The following is a 21368-nucleotide window of genomic DNA, read 5'->3' on the forward strand; positions in this document are numbered from 1 at the left end:
GTAATGCAGGAATTCTTTTCAGCCTTTCCTATTGTTTTACTAAAATATGACTTAATTTTTTGAAGTTATACTTCTTTAGGCACGAGGGTACATTTTTCATTTTACTGGGCGCATGCGCACACCGACAGTATGGTATAAACCTTATACGGGATCTGATTGGGTGTTAAAATCATCTGTCAATAATTGTTCAATATAGAGATTTTGGATAAACAAATTAATGTTGTGTATATTAGTTTTTATTGTTTTGATGGCAGAGACAAAAGCAAGTTTATAATATTGTAGTGACTTTTTAAATAGTTTTTAAAAGCGACAGGTATGTAATAATTGTAAATGTTTCAGTATCCTAATAAAAAATTTCATAGGTATCTACCTATTTGAAAAATTTAAAAAGAACCTACCAAAATAAATAGTTTGCAATGCTTTGATTTACATAATTTGATTACCATCAAAATTTCTATGAATATTCACCTAATTAAGGGCCGGTTGTTCGAACGCTAATAAAAAATGATCATTATCAAATATTTAATTATTGTCACAACTGTCAATGTCAACTTTGGGTTGGGTTGCTGAAAACATAATTATTGATTACAATTATGAAATTAGTTAAACAATTATGTTAATAATTGTTATGTTAATTGATTAACTAATCTCATAATTATAATCAATTATGTTTTCAGCAACCCAACCAAAGTTGATATTGACAGTTGGTGACAGTAATTAAATATTTGATAGTGATCATTGTTGATTAGAGTTCGAACAACCGGCCCATATTGTTTTTTACTCTATGTTTTGTTGTATTTTAATATTTCTTTCAATTCTAAATAATTTTAATTCAAAATCAAAATAATTTGGTTAAATTCAGAACCGTCAAAAGTTTAATCCGTTTAGTTAGTTTATCTTCACACATGATGACACATGGTCTCCGTGGGTAAAAGTTTAAGGTGAATGAATTTCAATACTAACTGCGCTGATAAGCGGGTTCGAACCCACATGGAAACTTTTATTTTTTATTTTTTTATACATTTTATGATTGTAAGTTTATTTATTATATAATTTTTTTTAGAAAATACGTATTTAGATAAAATTTTTCCTACGTTGTTCAGAAATTATTTGTGTGTTTTATTCTTTTATTATTTTAATTTTTGGCACTGTTTTAATAAAAATTTTTGAGAAGTAGTAAGTACTAAAATTAGTTTAATATTTAAATAAAATATAAATAAACTGTTTAAAGTATATTAATTTCGTTGAAATCATATAATAGAAGTATAACTTCTTACGTGCGTACGAAGTACACACACATTCTTTTTTTTTACCTTCCTGCTTTTGTTATAATAAGGAGCCAATACCATGCTGAGAAGCATCACAATACAACAGAAATTTTCCATCTTCCCATGGATAGGCTAGGATAGGAGCCCTTGTAAATTTTTTCTTTTTAATATATGAAGGCATTTTGAAAATCCGATGTCTATGTTATTTTCTAAATCGTTTTTTATATCGTTCTGTTTTTTTTTTCTATTGGTCTATTCTAGTAGTAATTCAGTATGTACTACTGAATCCAACTAGCAATTATTATGTTATATTTACTGACAGTAAAAACGTGGTGGACAGATTGAGTAACATTCAAACAGTCAAACACATAAATCACATTGAATTGAATATTCTTAAAACTCTGTTTGAAATTATACAATTAGGAGTAAATATAACAATTGCTTGGATTAAGGGCCATTCGGGAATAAAAGGCAATGAAATAGTTGACAATTTTGCTAAATCAGCTTATGTGATCGGAGAAAAAATAAACAAAAATTTAATTCCAGCTTCAGATATTGATACTTTTAGCAGCCAAAAACTTAAAAATAATTGGCAATTGCATTACAGAGAATGTAATACTGGCTCAAATTTTGCTCATTGTAACCCTAGGATATTCTCAAAAAGATGGTTTTACACAGAATATAACAGACATTTTATAAAGACCATTAATCGGTTGAGAGCCAATCATGCTTTTATGGCATCTTACATGCATAGAATCGGCTTGGCAGATACTCCCAATTGTACTTTTGGCAAAATCGGAGATCTAACACATGTCATATTAGAATGTCATTTAAACATAAATAACATAAACGACCCTTATAAGGAATTAAAAGATTTAAAATGTTTTTTCCCAATAAACCTTAATACTTTAATATTTACAAATGATATGGAAATTCTTCATCTTATATATAAACATGTTAAATTATGTAAATACAAGTTGTAAACGAAATATGTAATAAATAGGCATAATTTGTTAATGTGGTTTGAAAAAATAAAAAAAAATATTAAAAAAACACAATAAAATAATAACAAAAAAAAATAATAAATAAAAAAAAGGAACAAAAATAAAAAAGAATAGAAAAAAAAAGAAGTGAAAAAAAGTGTTTCGTGCAAATTAAAATATATATTAAAAACAGTAAAATAATTAAAAAAAACAAAATAAAAAAAAGCTACACAATGTACCAATGTATCTATAAAAATAATATTGTAGAATGTACTTATGTTATAAGAAATTTATGACTATGAATCTGCAATCAATCAGAAACAAGTCTGGCTAATTGGCTCTGCCAAAGCCATTTTTCAAAAAAAAACTTACCGTAAACTTAAAATTTTCGTGAATTAAAGATAAACTATTCATGACTTATACCTCTATTTTTCTACGTTTCTGTTCTTCCTCTTCCTATTCTTATCTACGGTTCTCTTTCTCCTTTTACCAACGCTTCTCCTTCACCTCTTTCTTTTCTTGCCTACGCTTCATGCTCCTTCTTTCTCTTCCTCTTTCATTCTTTATAAAGACAGTGGTGACCGTTTAAACACTTACATCACTCAAACAGGTAGAACCTTTCACAAACGCATAGCAGAACACAAAAGGGCTTTAAATCATAGAAAAGCAGATTCTACGTACGCACTTTACATTCTAGATCATAATCATTATTTTAATGGACAGTTTCAAATTCTTCATATCCAAAATAAAGGCCTTAAGCTATTTTTATTAGAATCTACGGAAATTAATAAATTAAAAAATACAGAGATAATTCTGAATGACCAACTTGAAACAACCAGCTTTAACTCCTCACCTATTAAGTTTTCTCTCTTCAATCCTGACCCCCGGAGGGAGTGTAGTGGTAGAAGTTATGTCGTGTATTGTCCGTCTCCAAAGATCTCTGTCTCTGCTCATTATATACTTTTAACTCATGCATAGGTCTTTTGCATATTCCTGTAATTTGATCGATCCATCTTGTTGGGGATCTTCCTCGTGAACTTCGGCCTTCCACCTTTCCTTGTATAATGAGTCTTTCCATGTTTTCTGTGTTTGCTCTCATCACATGTACAAAGTATTTTAATTGTTGGAGATGGACTTTACTGGAGAATCGTTGGCTAGCTTTTAGCTCTCTTAAAATTGAATTATTTGTCCTAGGGTTGGCCCAAGGAATTCGTAACATTCGTGTCAAACAGAACATTTCAGTGGCGTCTATCTTTCTTCTTGTGATACTCTGTCGAAACAGCTGTGGTGACATTAATTTATAATAAATTTTGTGGTAATATTGAAAACAAAAGTATTCAGTGTTTTATTATTAGATAATATGAATTTACATCAAGTAACTGTCGAATTCATCAAAAATAAACCATGTTGTTAAGCATATTTATAATATATTTAAGAGCACACAGTAGCGCTCAACAGGTAGCAACAAACGCGGTCCAAGATTGCGAAAGTTCTGCGAACTTTCAAAAGTGAGGCAACAGTGTGTCGGTAATTCGACACTGACAGTGACGTTTACACTATCAAAAACAATAATTTTTATACACATAGGCGCGAAATGTTGCCAAGTCAGTGACGTTCGATTTCTTGTTATAAAAAATCGATTTTTAGTAGTTCCAATGTGACACAAAATCTAGGCACGGGATAAAAAAGTTTATTCGAAGAAAGTGTATTTTTTTCTCTTTCTTAATGGCGGTACAGGCTCCTCTTTTCAATATTTTATTTAGTTATAGAGTAATTTCCACATACCAACATATTTCTAAAATTGGGCTCTGTACCGCCATTCTTTATTATATTACGAATATGTGTGCCAAATTACGAATATGTGTGCCGATTATCCAACCCACAGGAGTAAACCTAATGCACCAGAAAAATAATTGGGGAAGGCAACGGGAAACCACTCCAATTATTTCTCCCGAGTAAAGTTAACATGGCGCAATCCAAACATAATCAGAGTATTACTGATCATGGATCTCGGAAAGGTGCGCACCAGACTGTAGGGCCTTCACGGTCGTCACCACACGAAACCCTACAATTTAAAAAGTACGACAACTTTAAAAATGTCTAGCAGTACAATCAGATTAGGCACATGGAATGTTAAAAGCCTCTATGCAGCAGGCAAGCTCGGTAACTTAGTTCAAGAGGTTAAACGCTTAAAAATTGATATAATGGGCATCAGTGAGCTCCGCTGGCCTGGAGCGGGAACATGTGAACAAGATGAAGGCACACTATACTATTCTGGAAGTGTAGAAGATGACGTATATCACAGGAATGGAGTTGGCATATTTATAACATCTAAATTCAAGAAATATGTTAAAAATTTTGTACCTGTGAACGACAGACTAGCGATATTCCAATTAAATAGTAAACCATTTAATGTCAATGTTATCCAGATATATGTCCCTACTTCAGAAAAGAAATATGACAATGATGTTGAATCATTCTATAGTTAATTAAAACAGACACTTAACCATCTAAAAAGGAACGAAATCACATATATTATTGGAGATTTTAACGCGAAAATTGGTCAAGGACGAAGATCTGACCTGATAGGTGAATATGGACTAGGGAAGAGCAATGAAAGAGGCGATAGATTATATCAGTTCTGTCAAGAACATGACATGATAATCGCAAATACATGGTTCAAATTACACAAAAGAAGATTATATACATGGAAGGGACCAGGAGATAACTCACTTCATATAATTAGAAATCAGATAGATTATATTCTAGTAAACAAGAGATTTAAGAATGGTGTCAAGAGATCAACGACATATCCTGGTGCAGATATCGGTTCAGACCATAATCCTCTAATAGTTGACATCCAATTGAAGCTCAAAAAAGTCGAAGAAAGCCCCAAAACACCAAAATTACATATATCAGCATCCAACAAAACGCTAATAGAAAATGACCTGAATAATAAGCTAAAGAATGCAACAAATGAAAACAATACAGAAATATGGAACACGTTTAAAGATCTCACCTGGAAAGTAATGGAAAAATACACAACAACGATGCAGAGGCACAAAAAACAACAATGGATGACTGATGAAATCCTGGAATTGATGGAGCAGAGAAGAAAACTGAAAGATAACAAAACAGAATACAAAGAAAAACAGAAACGAATTAAACAAAAGATAAAGGTAGCTAAAGAAAAATGGATGGAGGATAAATGCAAGGAATTAGAAAAGTAGACTACATATCTACTAACAACCTAGATATTGCCAACAGAGGTAATAAACCCACATTCATAAACGCAATTCGGAAAGAGGTTCTTGATATAACCCTAACTAGTTCGTTTATAGCAAATAATATATACAACTGGCACGTCTCGAATGAAGCCTCAATGTCGGACCATCAACACATAAGGTTCGACCTGGGCGCATCTGAGGAGGGCCTTGAGGAGTATCGAGTACCAAAACAGACCGATTGGGACACTTATACAGAGCGTCTCGAAAGCGAAATGGAGGAATTCGATACGTCGCTTGACACAGAGGAAAATCTAGATAGAGCCTCGGGACAATTTCAAAATGCCATAATAAAGGCATATGAATCAAGTTGTCCATTGAAACGTAAGACAACCAATAGAGATGTTCCCTGGTGGAACAAAGAGTTGGCTAAACTTAGAAAAAAGGTCAGACAACTCTTCAATAGGGCAAAACGTACAGGTAGCTGGGACCCCTACAGAAGTGCCCTTACTGAGTACAATAAAGAACTCAGGAAATCAAAGAGGAACTCCTGGAAAAAACTGTGCGAAGGGATAACGGAATTAGCCCCTGCACAACGACTCCAAAAGGTTCTTTCAAAAGATCATTCAAATGAAATCGGACTGATTAAAAAGCCGAATGGTGACTACACTGAGAGTCTAACGGAAACTATTAGAGAGCTTTTAAAGACTCATTTTCCTGGCTCTCAACAAGTACTAGAAGATGAACCGCAAAGCATCCAGCTGGCAGAGGCCCCAAAAGGCCTCAATAGATCCGGCAGACAGCTAGCGGAAAAAATCTTTACAAAAAACAAAATCGAATGGGCTGTTAAAAGCTTCAAACCTTTTAAATCCCCGAGCAAAGACGGAATTTTTCCTGCTTTACTTCAAAAAGGCTTTACGCAACTGCAGCCGCAACTACAGCGGCTTTTCATAGCAAGCCTTGTGCTGGGTCACATTCCAAAAACTTGGAGGGACGCAAAAGTGGTATTTATACCAAAGACGGGGAAACGTCCTACGGACGAACCAAAGTCTTATCGCCCTATATGCCTCACCTCTTTTCTCCTAAAAACAATGGAGAAACTAGTAGATTACCACATAAGAAGCGAAACTCTAATTAGGAAACCGCTTCACAAACATCAATTTGCATACCAGACAGGCAAATCCACTATAAATGCTCTAAATTCTCTTGTTGGAAACATTGAAAAGACAATAGTGGCAAAAGAAATAGCTCTTTGCGCTTTCATTGACATAGAGGGAGCATTCGATAACACCTCATATGAATCTATAAAAAGAGCACTAGTAAAGAGGAGCATTGAAGCCTCACTAATACAATGGATTCAGTCCATGCTAAAAACCAGAATCATCACAGCTAGTATTGGGGGAGAGTCTGTAACTGTGACAGCAGTAAAGGGGTGCCCTCAAGGGGGAGTACTATCGCCCCTGCTGTGGTCTCTAGTTGTGGATGACCTCCTTACTAAGTTGCATGCTTCTGGTTTTACAACTCAAGGCTACGCAGATGACCTAGTTGTTACAATTAGGGGCAAGCATGACCAGACTATATCTAGTCTCATGCAAACTGCTCTGAACGAAATCAAAAACTGGTGTTCGAAGGAGGGCTTAAATGTCAATCCTAGCAAAACGACTCTCATACCGTTCACAAGGAGACGTAAATACAATTTACAGGCTCCAGTTATGAATGGCATCACACTAGACTATTCCAGAGAAGTAAAATATCTGGGGGTAACCCTAGATCAAAAACTCACCTGGAATAGTCATATTGAAAAAATCTTATCCAGAGCCTTGGTGGCAAGTTGGACCTGCCGCAAGACATTTGGAAAGACTTGGGGCCTAAAACCGAAAATGACTCTCTGGACATATAAAACGATTATTAGGCCGATGGTCACATATGCATCACTCGTATGGTGGCCAAAAACACAACAAACAACAGCTAATGCCAAGCTGCAAAAAGTGCAGCGGCTAGCTTGTCTGGGAATCACAGGGGCAATGTCAACATGCCCCACGGCAGCCTTAGAGGCGATGCTGAACCTTCCTCCCCTGCAGTTCTGCATAAGAAGGGAGGCAGTAGCCACCGCCTTAAAGCTGCGACAGACACAAATAATGAAACCTGGCGATCTACAGGGCCATCTTAAAATCCTGGAAGAAATTCCTTTGAATTCTAAGGATAAGCCGACAGACGTCATGCCAGTCAAATTCGATTTTGAAACACCATTTGAAGTGGTCATAAAAAACCACCAAATGAATGAAACAGTTGAACCGAAACTGGAGGAAGGTTCACTCGCATGGTATACGGATGGATCTAAGATAGATGAAAGGGCAGGAGTGGGAGTTACTGGGCCGAATTTCAGCCTATCCAAATCTCTTGGAAACGCCCCAACTATCTTTCAGGCAGAAATACATGCCATACAGATTAGTGCCCAAGAATGTCTCAACCGAGACACTCGTAGGGCAAAAGTCTTCATTTTATCAGACAGCCAAGCTGCCTTAAAGGCTCTAAAGTCATTTACTTGTGAGTCAAAGTTGGTTTGGGAATGTAAACAATCCCTTAAGAAGCTGGCGGAACGCAACAAAGTAACTTTGATGTGGGTGCCAGGTCACAAGGGAATTGCAGGAAATGAGGAAGCTGATACCCTCGCAAAAGAAGGGGCCAACACCCCATTCCAAGGTCCAGAACCCTTCTGTGGACTACCAAAAAGCCACATCAGAGAGGAACTCCGGACCTGGGAACTCAATCAACTAAAATTATACTGGTCCAACACACCAGGACAAAGGCAAGCAAAAAGGCTCATAAAGGTGTCGCCTAGTGCAACACACCGCCTTCTCGAAATGAGTAAAAAAGATATAAAAATGGTCACTGGCCTTCTCACTGGGCACTGCCCTCTGAGATATCATCTCAAAAAAATGGGCAAATCCGATAGTGAGAACTGTCGTTTCTGTGACAATGAAAAAGAAACGGCAGAACACATCCTATGCAATTGCGTAGCGTTGTTCTGCAAACGACTAAAATTCCTAGAAGAGGTCACCCTAACGCCCTCTGACATAGGAAACAAGTCACCTAGGATGCTAATCAATTTCATCAGAAGTATTGGCATCCTAGAGTTTAACTAGATTAAGGTATGCACAAAAGATCTCTATAGGTCGAAGTGTTGAGAGGCTTCATAGCCTTAACGACCTCACATAATCTAATCTAATCTAATCTAGACCCGAAGAACTGGAGACTTTAGATGAAGGTGAAGGACCAGAAATACTGAAATCAGAAATACTACATGCTATAAAATTGGCAAAAAACAAGAAAGCCGTTGGTCCCGACAACATACCTACAGAAATGTTAAAGCTCATAAATGAGGAAAACATTGGAATACTAGTCAAACTTTTCAATGATGTTTATTCGACTGGTGATATCGCTGAAGATTGGTTAAAGTCCGAATTCATAACCCTACCAAAAAAACAATGTCCAAAAAACTGTAGCGATTATAGAATGATAAGCCTTATGAGCCACACTTTTAAAATCTTTCTACATATCATTCACAGGAGAATCAGAGATAAATGTGAAGAAGACCAGGATAAAACACAATTTGGCTTCAGAAATGGACTGGGAACCCGGGACGCACTCTTTGCACTAAATATGTTATTGCAGAAATGCCAAGATCAAAGGAAAGATGTCTTTGCTGTATTTATTGACTATGAGAAGGCCTTTGATCGAGTACAACATCACAAATTAATTAAAATATTAAAGGATAAAGGAGTTGATAGTCAAGATGTACGAATCATAGAAAAATTATACTGGCGTCAAACAGCGACAGCTTGTATAAATGGAAAATCAACAGAAATATGCAAAATACAAAGAGGTGTCAGACGGGGTTGTATACTGTCCCCACTGATATTCAATTTATATTCAGATAGAATATTTAAGGAAGCGCTGCATAATTTGGAATGGGGTGTGAAAGTTAATGGAATTCTGATAAATACAATCAGATATGCAGACGATACAGTTATTTTAAGTGATGATATAAACGGATTACAACACCTTTTAAGTGCCATTGACACAGTGGAAAGAGAGTTTGGCCTAAATATAAACTGTTCAAAAACAAAATACATGGTATTTAGCCATTTGGCCCATCAAGATTCACGGTTATATGTTGATGGTCATATAATTCAAAGAGTACCCAGTTTTAAATATCTTGGTTGCCATATTACTGAACAACTAGATCCAGATAAAGAGATAAACTGTAGAATCGAGATAGCCCGCACGACATTTTTAAAAATTAGGTCATTCTTCTGTAATGATACCTTGCAACTTCAACTTCGAAAGCACATGATTAAATGTTACATTTGGTCAATCCTCTTGTATGGTGTCGAAGCATGGACATTAAAAATATCCACCATTAACCGTTTGGAGGCCTTTGAAATATGGCTGCACAGACGTATACTGAAAATACCATGGACGGCTATGCTGACAAATGTGGCAGTCCTTAAGAGAGCAAATGCTACCCGCGAGCTGCTTGATAATATCAAATGTAGAAAGATGGTCTATTTTGGACACGTAGTAAAGGGAGACCGGTATAATATTCTTCAACTTATTATGATGGGTAAAATCGAAGGACGCAGAGGAATTGGTAGAAAGCAGGCCTCTTGGTTGAAGAATATCCGGGAGTGGACAGGAATAAAGAAAGCAGAACACCTATTTAGAATAACTCGAGACAGAGACAGTTTCGCCATGTTAGTCGCCAACCTCACGGGGACTTGATAGGGCACCTTAAGAAGAAGAAGTGTGCCAAATATCTCGACAAAATATTCAAAATTAGAGACGCAATCTTGGAACGCGTTTGTTGCTACCTGTTGATCGCTACTGTTTGCTCTTAATGTTAGTTTTGTTGCAGGTTTTCCAGATCATTATAATTTCTTTGTCGACGATTTCAGAATGACATCATGTATAGGGCTTTTAAAATGGTTTGCTGAGACTTATGAGGATGGTGACAAACACGATATTCAATCAGCTGACGGAAAAGTGCCGTATGCTACTTTACAATTCGCTTTAGATAGGTATTTATTTTTGTTATGCCCAGCCATCGAAAAAGTTACTATTAGAAAAAAAGTTAATCCTTACAGAAACCTAACTAAAAATATGTAACTCATAAGCGCCTGACTCCACTTTGTTTTGTCGTAAGATTGAATACATTGTTTCAAATACAAGTCAATCCACGATTATTTAGTCGCAAATGGATTGACTCGTATTTGAAACAATGTGTTCAATATTCGCGACAAAATAATCGCGCGACTAAAATCGCAAGTGGAGTCCAGCGCTTACTCATTGGCTGGATCGTTTGATTAATGTTGAGATCCTACGCAGAATGGGCAAGGAATGCGAGATTATTAACACAATCAAAGAGAGCAAATTAGAATATCCTGGTTATGTTATGAGGAATAAATAGAGGCGTTTCTTGTTGCAACTGCAACTCATTTTTCAGTGCAAGGTATTTGGAAAGAGAGGACCAGGGAGAAAAAGAATATCTTGGCTCCAAAACATGAGAAAGTAGTGCAATATATCTGCAACCGGACTATTCCGAGTAGCAGTAAGCAAAGTTAGGATAGCCATGCAGGACCTCGATTTTTGACCCTTCGCTTCGTTATCGATCATTCGCTATCTGTACACTAAACAGATACGAAGCGAATACGTTCGATAACGAAGCGAAGGGTCAAAAATCGAGGTCCAGGGCCTCGATTTTTGAACCTTCGCTTCGTTATCGAACGTATTCGTTTCGTGTCTCTTTAGTATACGAAGCGAACACGTTCTATAACCAAGCGAAGGGTCAAAAATCGAGGCCCTGGGCCTTTATTTTTGATCCTGCACTTCGTTATCGATCATTCGCTATCTGTACACTAAACAGATACGAAGCGTATACTTCGATAACGAAGCAAAGGGTCAAAAATCGAGGTCCAGGGCATCGATTTTTGACCCTTCCCTTCGTTATCGAATGTATTCGGTTCGTATCTCTTTAGTATACGAAGCGAATATGTTCGATAACCAAGCAAAAAGTCAAAAATCGAGGCCCTGGACCTCGATTTTTGACCCTGCGCTTCGTTATGGATCATTCGCTATCTGTACACTAAACAGATACGAAACGAATACGTTCGATAACGAAGCGAACGGTCAAAAATCGAGGTCCTGATCGCTAACATAAGAAGAACGGATAGGCACCTCAAGAAGAAGAAGAAGGCGATGCCAGCTGTACACATATCCACATATTCTGAAATTTATTAAGGTGCAGAGATTAAGATGGTCTGGACACATTGCTAGGATGTTAGATAATGAATAGACGAAGGGATTAACACTATCAAACCTAGAGGCTGAAAGTAGTAGAGGACGACGTCACAGAAGATGGATTGATGATGTGGAAGCAGACCTTATGATTCTAACGCTCCTTTCACACACTAAGAATTTGAAACGTGCGAGGGTTATAACGCACGATGACATTCCAATTGTGTCTCGAGCAATCCTATGGTACCTTTCTCATTACACGGCGGTGGGAACGTACGGTGTAATGTGAAAGTTACCATGGTATTGCTTGAGCCAGTGCCAGTATCCCTTGTTTCACACACTAAGAATTTGAACGTGCGATCGCTAGAAAGCACGATGACATTCCATTAGTGACTCAAGCAATCCCATGATAACTTTCATGTTATACGGCGACTTCACCAAACGTTCCAACCGCCGTGTAATGTGAAAGTTACCATGGGATTGCTCGAGCCACCATTGGAATGTCATCGTGCGTTCTAACGATCGAACGTTCAAATTCTTAGTGTGTGAAACTGGGGTATTTGAATTTCATCGTGCGTTCTAGCGATCGCATGTTCAAATTATTATATGTGAAAGAAGCGTAAGGGTTAAAAGATGGAGGGAAGTTGCTTAGAATTGACGGGAATTGCGACTCCTTCGAAAGCAGGGCAAGATCCACACAAAATTGTCACGCCAATTATGATGATAATGATGATAAGAGTATTGAGGACTAAAAATGTGGTGGAACCACTAAGCTTTATAGGATTTTAATACCGCACTGGCTGACTTGTGTCAAAATGTTCTCGTACTATCCTAAGTTTAAAATATTTTTTAGATGTAATGACTATTTATCGAAACAAAAACATTTAGATATCGACAAAGAGATGCCACAGGTCTGGGATCATGAATGGGATCAATTTTTAACAAATTATTATAATATTGTCCACCAAAATGGATTTTTTATTGATTTCGTTGAATCTCTCACCAATGCCTACGGTAAGTACTTTGAAAATGAACTATCTCGATGTTTAAAATATTAGAGTTTAACCATCCCTATTGCCTTCTTCTAATCTTTTCTTTTTATGGGTCCTATATTTTACTCTTCGTTTATATCCCTTTCTGTATCTAGGTCTTCCGTATCCCTGTACGTTAGCTTTTTAAAAGATTCTTATTACCATCTCTCAATTATTTTTCATTTCCTGTAATTATATTTCCGTCCTTTCCTTTTGTATTCGTCGTTCTGTGTATCTTCTTTTGTCTTAATTGTTTTAGAGTACCATGGAAGCATATAAAAGTTCTTGATTTTCCCTGTAGTTTCCTGCCATTTTTTGCTCAAATTACCTCCATGACCCCTCTTTGGATTCTTTGACTGCTACTTTGACTTTCTTTCTTGTCTCTTTTGTCTCGTAATCCTCGGATCTATTTGTGATTAATCGTCTCCTCCATTTTCATTTTTCCAATTTTTTTGTTTCCTCTGAAATTTCAGCCGCTTAAAAGGACATTTTCTAAGATAAAATAAAATTGAAAAATAAATATTTACCTAAATATAAGTTGTCAAAGAAACACGCAAAAATATTACATAAATAGTAAAACTGCCTAAATTTTCATATTATTAAGTTTTCAATCTCTTAGCGTAGTAAAAAAAAACAATTAATAAAAAATAATAATAAAAAAAAAACAAATTAAAAATATAATTATTAAATACAACAAAAAAAATTACAAATATAAATACAAAAAAATATATACAACTAAAACAGTAAATTATTTAAATAATAATGATTTTAGTATGTTAGTTATTCTACTATTTAGAGTTAGAAATACAGAAAAAATTCCTCTGAAAAAAAATGTTTGTTGTTAAAATAACAAAATGTCTGGCTAATTGGCTCGGCCAAGGCCATTAATTAAAAAAAAAAGTTTTCAATTAATTATAGAATAAATATTTTAAACTTTTTTTATAGCTAATGTGAAATCAACCCTCAAGGAAATAAAAATGTACTGGCCACAATACGAAATAGACGGAAAGAAGAACATCTGGATACTAAAACCAGGAAATAAATGTCGTGGCAGGGGGATATACCTAGTAAAAAACATTAGTGACGTAGATAAAGTTATGAATTTGAAGATGAAATACGTAGTACAAAAGTATATTGGTAAGTGGAGAGATGATTCTTGCGTTTTCAACTTAAAAAAATCGTTAGTCGTTTTTAGAGAGGCCGCTGATTATATATAAAACGAAATTTGATATTAGACAATGGTTTGTGGTTACTTGTGTCCAGCCTCTTACTATTTGGATGTACAGGTAAGTTCAATTCAGTATGAAAGATTTATAATAAGATATTACTTAATACATTTGAAAGAGAAACGACAATCTTCCCTTAAATACGCAAAAAGCTCCTGTTAAAGGGAAAGTTCCTATATGGTTGTTATGTTATTCGGTTTCTATTTGGTTTTTATTCGGTTTCTGTTCGGTTCCTATTCGGTTGAAATTCGGTTTACATTCAGTTGCTATTCGGTTGCTACTATTCGGTTCGTTTAGTGGTACCACTTACTGAGTCTCGTGTCGTTTCTGAATGAGTACTTTTATTTGGCTAATTTTTTACTTTTAGACACCAGACTCGGTGAAATGCAAGTTTAATTTAACTAAAAATATATTCCAATAAACAACAAACACAATAAAATGTACTATCCTATACATAATAGGCTTGTTCTAGCATCAGTTTCAAACGGTTTGAAACCATCAGCGAATAGTGGACCAGCGCGAGTAGAGGGTGGAGGGTAGCAGTGGTGACTGTATTATGTTCTCTCACTGACCAACTGTTTGCTGACGGTTTCTGGCTAGTTTGACTGTTTGCTAGAACAAACCTAATATGTATCCGCTCTGAGCTCGTAGGTAGAGGGGATAATTAAAAATTCGCGAGCTCCAGTAGTGACAAGTCAGTGAACCTTTACTGGAAATTAGACGTTCTGCGTTAAGATTTGCATATAATTTTTACTAAATGTCTCATTTAAAAGGCCGAAAGTTCCTTAGAATAAACAAAAAGTTTCTTTTGAACGAGATATTTAAAATTAAAAATCACACTAAATTTTCTCTTTTTTTCAGCCCTGTAACTGATTAAAATAAACAGAAATTTTCAGGGACTTCCCTTGATAATAATGTAGTCTTTCATTTTGCGTTTAAATTTTTCAGATATGGGTACTTATTGGTTCTCTCAGGATTCGAAAAGAAAGTTAGCCTTAAAAAGAGTTGGCCCGACATTTTACGTTTACGCTCTTAATTAATTATTTAAGTGCAATTAATGCATAATTTAATATTTAAGAAGTATTATACTATAATTGTATTAAATTATTATACTTTTTTTGCAGAATAATTTTTTTCTAATATTATCTGTCAACATACCGATAAGCAAAATCTTAAAAATAATCATAATGAATAATAAATTCTGTACTTACTGATATTAATTATCGATTACAATCCAATTACTTCTTTACGTTGTAAATATTACACGATAAGGATTAAAAAATAAGTTTGAAACAATTTTTATTGGCTTTTCTCCTTTCCTCTTTTTTCCGGCCGAAACAGTAAGTCATCCGCTGGATTACGATACCAGCCATACCAACGAAACTCACAGAGGATAGGCAACACTTTTCTCTTTCCAGCGAAATTTCCAACGGAAGTTGTACTAGTAATCCGCTAGATAGGTGGCGATACCAGCGAAGCTCAGGTCGTATAGGAAAACATTTAGTGGTAGTAGTATAGTACATAAATGTACTCATATCATCATCATCATCATCATCATCTTGGTGCTAAAGCTCTTAGAGGGCCTCGACCTTCTTAAGCTTTCTACGCCATTCTGTTCTGTCCCTTGCTTGCATTTTTCAGTTGTCGACTCCGATCTTCTCAGCATCTTGTGTTACCCCGTCCATCCACCTAAACTTTGGTCTACCCCGTCTTCTCATTCCCACGGGTTGAGCTGTTAGAATATTTTTTATCATGTTCGATTCAGGGGCCCGGGATACATGTCCTACCCACTGCAGGTGGTTTCGCTTAATTAGAATGTACTCATATATTCTAAGTAAATTAACCTGACTAGGGTCCTCGGCGTTGATACCGGTGAACAGAAATAAACGTTAGCGGCGCTTGGATGGGTAGGACGAAGGAAGATCTTTAGTCAATACCTAAAGACCGGGGAACGGTCAATCAATACTCGGCCAAGGCTAGATCAATACTCGATAGCAAGAACAGGAAAGAACGGTGACCTTTGATCAGTACGCAGCTTTCGGGGTAGAAGTTCTTACCAGATGAATACTCCAGTTCAAATTTAGTTCTCGTCGTTCTTCATGGCATTTTATATTTTTTTCCGGCGCTCCACTTCCCGCTGGCCCCGGTGGTAGTTAAACGGGAGTAGAGGCGCATAGAGCTGACGCATTCGGTGGCGTTATAGTTACAAATGTACAACGCGATTATCAATGAATATACAAAGTACTTACTCATATTTTTCAGGGACAGCTATTTGAGGTTTAGTGGCCAAATGTTTAACCTTGAGAATTTCCACGAATCATTGCATTTAACTAACTACGCCGTGCAGTGTAAGTATACCAACATGGAGCAAAGAGATAAGGCCTTGCCAAATGACAACATGTGGGATTGTCAAACTTTTCAAACTTACCTTAAACATATAGGATGTGGAGAAAAGTGGACTGATGTGATATATCCAGGTAATGTTTTGTGTTTAAATAAAATTAAGATATATTTTAATGAACCCTTTTGTGTCATGTCTCATTGCACTTATTCATTTAAGAATTGTGATTTCTGTGATATGTATTTATTTTTTAACTGCCTAAAAATTACTGTTAGGTATTAGCTAGCCAAAAATATAAATAAAATGTTTAACAAATGTAAAAAGATGTTACAACAATATATTGTTACCTTGTTAGAAGTTTCTATTATACTTAGTATGATAAGATTGATCCAAAAGATAGCATAACCCAGACATCCAAAGTGAAAGTTCTCCTCCAACACCAAATTGTTCTATATGGTCCACATAATGTTTAGAAAAAAGTCACCCCATTTTGAGCGACGGGTTTGGGGGGAGAAATCGGTAAATTCGTAGTTTTTTCCGTTTTTCGTCAATATTTCTAAAACTATGCAGTTTAGCATGAACAACCTTTTATAAAAAAATGTTCTACATTAAATTTGAAATAAAAAAGGTTCAATGCATAATCCTTCTAAAATAAACGGTTCCAAAGTTACAGAGGTAGTATAGTATAATTGGTCCAAAAAAAGACCTAACCCAGACATCAAAAATAAAAGTTTTCCTCCAACACCAAATTGTTCTATATGCTCTACATATGGTTCAGTAAAAAGTTACACCATTTTGAGCGTCCGGTTTGAGGGGAGATGGGGGAGAAGTCGGTAAATTAGTAGTTTTTTTTTTAAGTTTTTCGTCAATATTTCTAAAACTATGCTTTAGCGTAAACAAAATTCTATACAAAAATATTCTACATAAAATTTAAAACAAAAAAAGGTCATACATAATTGTTATAATATCAACGGTTCCAGAGTTACGGAGGGTGGAAAGTGGAAGTTTTCGATACTTTTTATATTTTTTGGGCAATTGATGATGATTTTGGGTGGTGAGGTTGACGTTTCTTTTAGGGCTTATCACTAACATACCATCCATACCATCGGCCACTGAAATAGCAAATATGATTTATACAACCCAATATTGTTAAAGAAAATCAGTAGGAAATTGCCCAATAAATATAAAAAGTAACGAAAACCTCCACTTTTCACCCTCCGTAACTCTGGAACCGTTGATTTTATAACAATTATGTATAGGACCTTTTTTATTTAAAATTTTATGTAAAATATTTTTGTATAGAAAATTGTTTACGGTAAAGCATAGTTTTAGAAATATTGACGAAAAACTTAAAAAAAACTACTAATTTACCGAATTCTCCCCTATCTCCCCCCAAACCGGACGCTCAAAATGGTGTAAATTTTTACTGAACAATATGTGGACCATATAGGTGTTTAGGTTAGGCCTTTTTTTGGACCAATTATACTATACTACCTCCGTAACTTTGAAACCGTTCAAATCTAATGTAGAACATTTTTGTATAGAAGGTTGTTTATGCTAAATCGTATAATTTTAGAAATATTTACGAAAAACCTTAAAAACTACGAATTTACAGATTTCTCCCCCTCTCCCCCCACCCCAAACCCGACGCTCAAAATGGTGTGATTTTTTTCTGAACATTATGTGGACCATATAGAATAATTTGGTGTTGGAGAATAACTTTCACTTTGGATGTCTGGGTTTGGGTCTAGTTATACCATACTATTAGCATTGATTGTTGTATTATTTTACTAATAATTGTCACCTGTCTGGTACGTTTCGGTTCAATTCAGTCGTAGTCTTCCCTGATGAAACTTAAACGTTGAAACACGCTTATCAGAGTAGAGGAGAGGCTTTAATTGGATTGGAACGCAACTACCTATATTTATTTTGATAACAATAATGATTTTTTAAGGAATGCAGCAAAGTATAACTTGCGCAATGTTGGCAAGCCAGGACACAATGGATCGAAGGCAGAACACTTTCGAAATGTATGGCGCTGACTTTATGTTATCTGAGGATTTCACACCGTGGTTAATAGAAATTAATTGTAGTCCGGACTTATCTTTTTCGACTAGTGTTACGAGCAAACTATGTCCTCGAGCAATGGAGGACGTCATAAAAGGTAAAATACACTAAAATTAAAATAGTTCTCAAAACACGTAATATTTTCTTTATTGTTTTATTTGTAATATGACAGGACATGCTAGGATTCTTCTTGTGTTCAGCTTCTTCTTCACGTGCCATATCAGAATTGTCCGACTCATTGGCGATCTGGCCACTGCGAGGGCTTCTCAATCTTCTGCAATATGGAATAATTGTCCTGCATTTGATATCTCAGTATACTCACGAATGTTTTTTAACCAAGAAACTTGTTTTCTTCCTACACTTCTACGCTGCCTTTAAGGATCAGTTGTAATATTTTATATCGATTTCCCTCCACTATATGTTCCAGGAGGAACCTTGGAAAACCAAGGCGAATGATAGGAAGGAATCGAAGCTGATTCTGGAACCGGCCAAGAGCCACTATGGGTTGTAGAGTCAATGGCGATGATGATGATATATGTCCCAGATAAGAAATTTTCCAATGAAATAGTAGTTATCAGTTCTCTATCTTTGTTGACCCTCCTTAGTACTTCTTTATTGGTTTTTCTTGCTGTCCATAAGACTTTTCTTATTAATAGAAGCTGTTCGCTTTTTCATTCATGTAACTTTTTAAGCTTTTGTTGTTATTGCATTTGGGTTGGATTTTATTGATTTTACTAAAGGGCCTAGCCGGGTAAGATGATGAAAAATGCCTCCAACTCGATTCGAATTTCATAATATAGGTCACTATTTAGCACATACAGAGAAACTCATGTTATGGAATTTTTAGTCCACTAGGTGGTCACGTGACCCACGTAGAGCCTAATTAGGCTTTTTATGTTTTTAGTTTTTATCTCAGCTGCATCGAGAGCTAGCGAAATACTTTAAATAAAAAAGTTGTAGGTTTCAAAAAGTTCTGTCCGAAAATTTTTTTAAATTTTTGGCAAGAAATTTAAAATTTGGAACGATTTTAAAATTTTAAATGAGTATAAAAGAATAACTAAAACATTCGTTCTCTGGAAAAAAATATATTACGTGTATTTTTGCATAATATTTCACTTTGAATTTTTTCAGATATTTAAAATTGGTAAAACGTACTTTTCAATTTAAAAACCGCACTTTCTCGCTTTTTTTTCCGATTTTGGTTACAATTTTATACAGAATGTTTCAAAAAGGTAACACCGTCACTAAGATAGGTAAAAACTGAAAAATAATTGGAGTTTGCTTAATAAAAATTTTTTTTAATGCCATCCATTTTCAAAATACAGGGCGTTGAAGATAACAAAATTGTACACATTTTTTACGATTTTGCTGAAACTACTGGCAACATTGTAATAAAATTTGGCGAGTTTTAAGAGGTGGTTATGGTGCATTTTTTGACATACAATTAAGGATTTTATATTCATCATTGGCGCGCATACGGGTAATGGTCTGAATTTTTTAAAGAAAAAAAGGATAGTACGCCACTGACAGATTTCAAATTAACAATCATTTTTGAAAACCTATCTTACCATTTTTTCATACGACGCGCCATTTTTATGCAAAAAATAAAATATCTTAACGCTTCCAAAGTATAATTCAATTTATTTATATGGATGTACGAACATTGGGACCGTGCAAGTTCGGAAAAGCGACACCTGGTTTCATAGCTCGGCAAAATTTTTCGCACTTTTAATTATATTGGCCAATTATATTTGTCCTGGTTGCTGGATAATTGTCAAGGACATAGCCCCAAAAAATAAAAGAAGAAAAAGTAAGATCGAGGTTATGTTATTAAAAGGTAACCAATTGTATATAGTACCTAAATAAAATTAATTATTAGAATCCAGTACTACAAGCAAAATACAACTAATTAATCAAGTATATTCAAATGGGAAATAAGCCACAATTTTTTTATTTTTTTATTTATTATTTTGTATTTTGACAACGACACCCGACTTGGGCGTCGAAACGTTAATAAAATCATTTTTAGGTAAAATTGTGGCTTATTTCCCATTTGAATATACTTGATTATAAAAATGCCACAAGAAAATAGCTTCAGAACAACAACTAATTAAATTTACTTTTATATAATAATTGCATATCATATCAATATTGTGGAGCAACATATAATTTTTCTTCTTCAATGGCAATAGATATGAAATATACGTCAATTTGACAATTTCAATTGACAATATGAATTATTATTTAAGAAAGTTGCAAGATTTCTCCACTATTCGCGCACGATCGTTTCTCGTATCCCTTCCAAGTAGTCGCATACCGCGAATAATGTTGTAGATGTATTCGCGGTGTGCAAGTACTTGGAAGGGAAGCGAGAAACGACCGTGCGCGAGTCGCGGAGAAATATTGCAACTATCTTAAATAATTCACAATGTCAATTGAAATTGTCAAATTGACGTATATTTCATACCTTCTGTCATTGAAGCAGAAAAATTATAAATTGCTCCACAATATTGATATGATATGCAATTATTATATAAAGGTAAATTTAATTAATTGTATTTTGCTTGCAGTACTGCATTTTAATAACTAATTTTATTTACTACATACAATTGTTCACGTTTTCATAACATAACCTGAATCTTATTTTTTCTTCTTACTATTTTTTTGGACTATGGCCTTGACAATTATCCAGTAACCAGGACTAATATAATTGGCCAATATAATTGAAAGTGCGAATAAAAGTACAGAGCGTAGAAATAGGGGTCGCTTTGCCGAACTTGCACGGTCCCAATAGAAAGTTACATATAGTATTTTTACTACAAAAGCGATATTACGTAGGTCAAAATTTTTGACGTAAGAGAACTGTCAAAACATTAGAATGTGACTTTTCATTATTGCCATGTTTATTTCAAAATTTTTGACGTAAGGGAA

General features: G+C 35.1%; 1 protein-coding gene across 2 annotated transcripts in view; it reads left to right on the forward strand.

The window, feature by feature from the left end:
* Positions 1-21368, forward strand: part of LOC126892360 (tubulin glycylase 3A-like) — a 48932-nt gene that overhangs the window by 14362 nt on the left and 13202 nt on the right. For both annotated transcript variants that reach the window (XM_050661881.1, XM_050661888.1), the window contains exons 4-9: positions 10394-10556; positions 12626-12786; positions 13749-13940; positions 13999-14089; positions 16292-16506; positions 18325-18534. In XM_050661881.1, coding sequence (XP_050517838.1) covers positions 10394-10556; positions 12626-12786; positions 13749-13940; positions 13999-14089; positions 16292-16506; positions 18325-18534 — 1032 coding nt within the window. The remainder of the gene's footprint in view (positions 1-10393; positions 10557-12625; positions 12787-13748; positions 13941-13998; positions 14090-16291; positions 16507-18324; positions 18535-21368) is intronic.

Source organism: Diabrotica virgifera, chromosome 1 (genome assembly GCF_917563875.1).
Source record: "Diabrotica virgifera virgifera chromosome 1, PGI_DIABVI_V3a".
Classification (NCBI taxonomy): Eukaryota; Metazoa; Arthropoda; class Insecta; order Coleoptera; family Chrysomelidae; genus Diabrotica; species Diabrotica virgifera.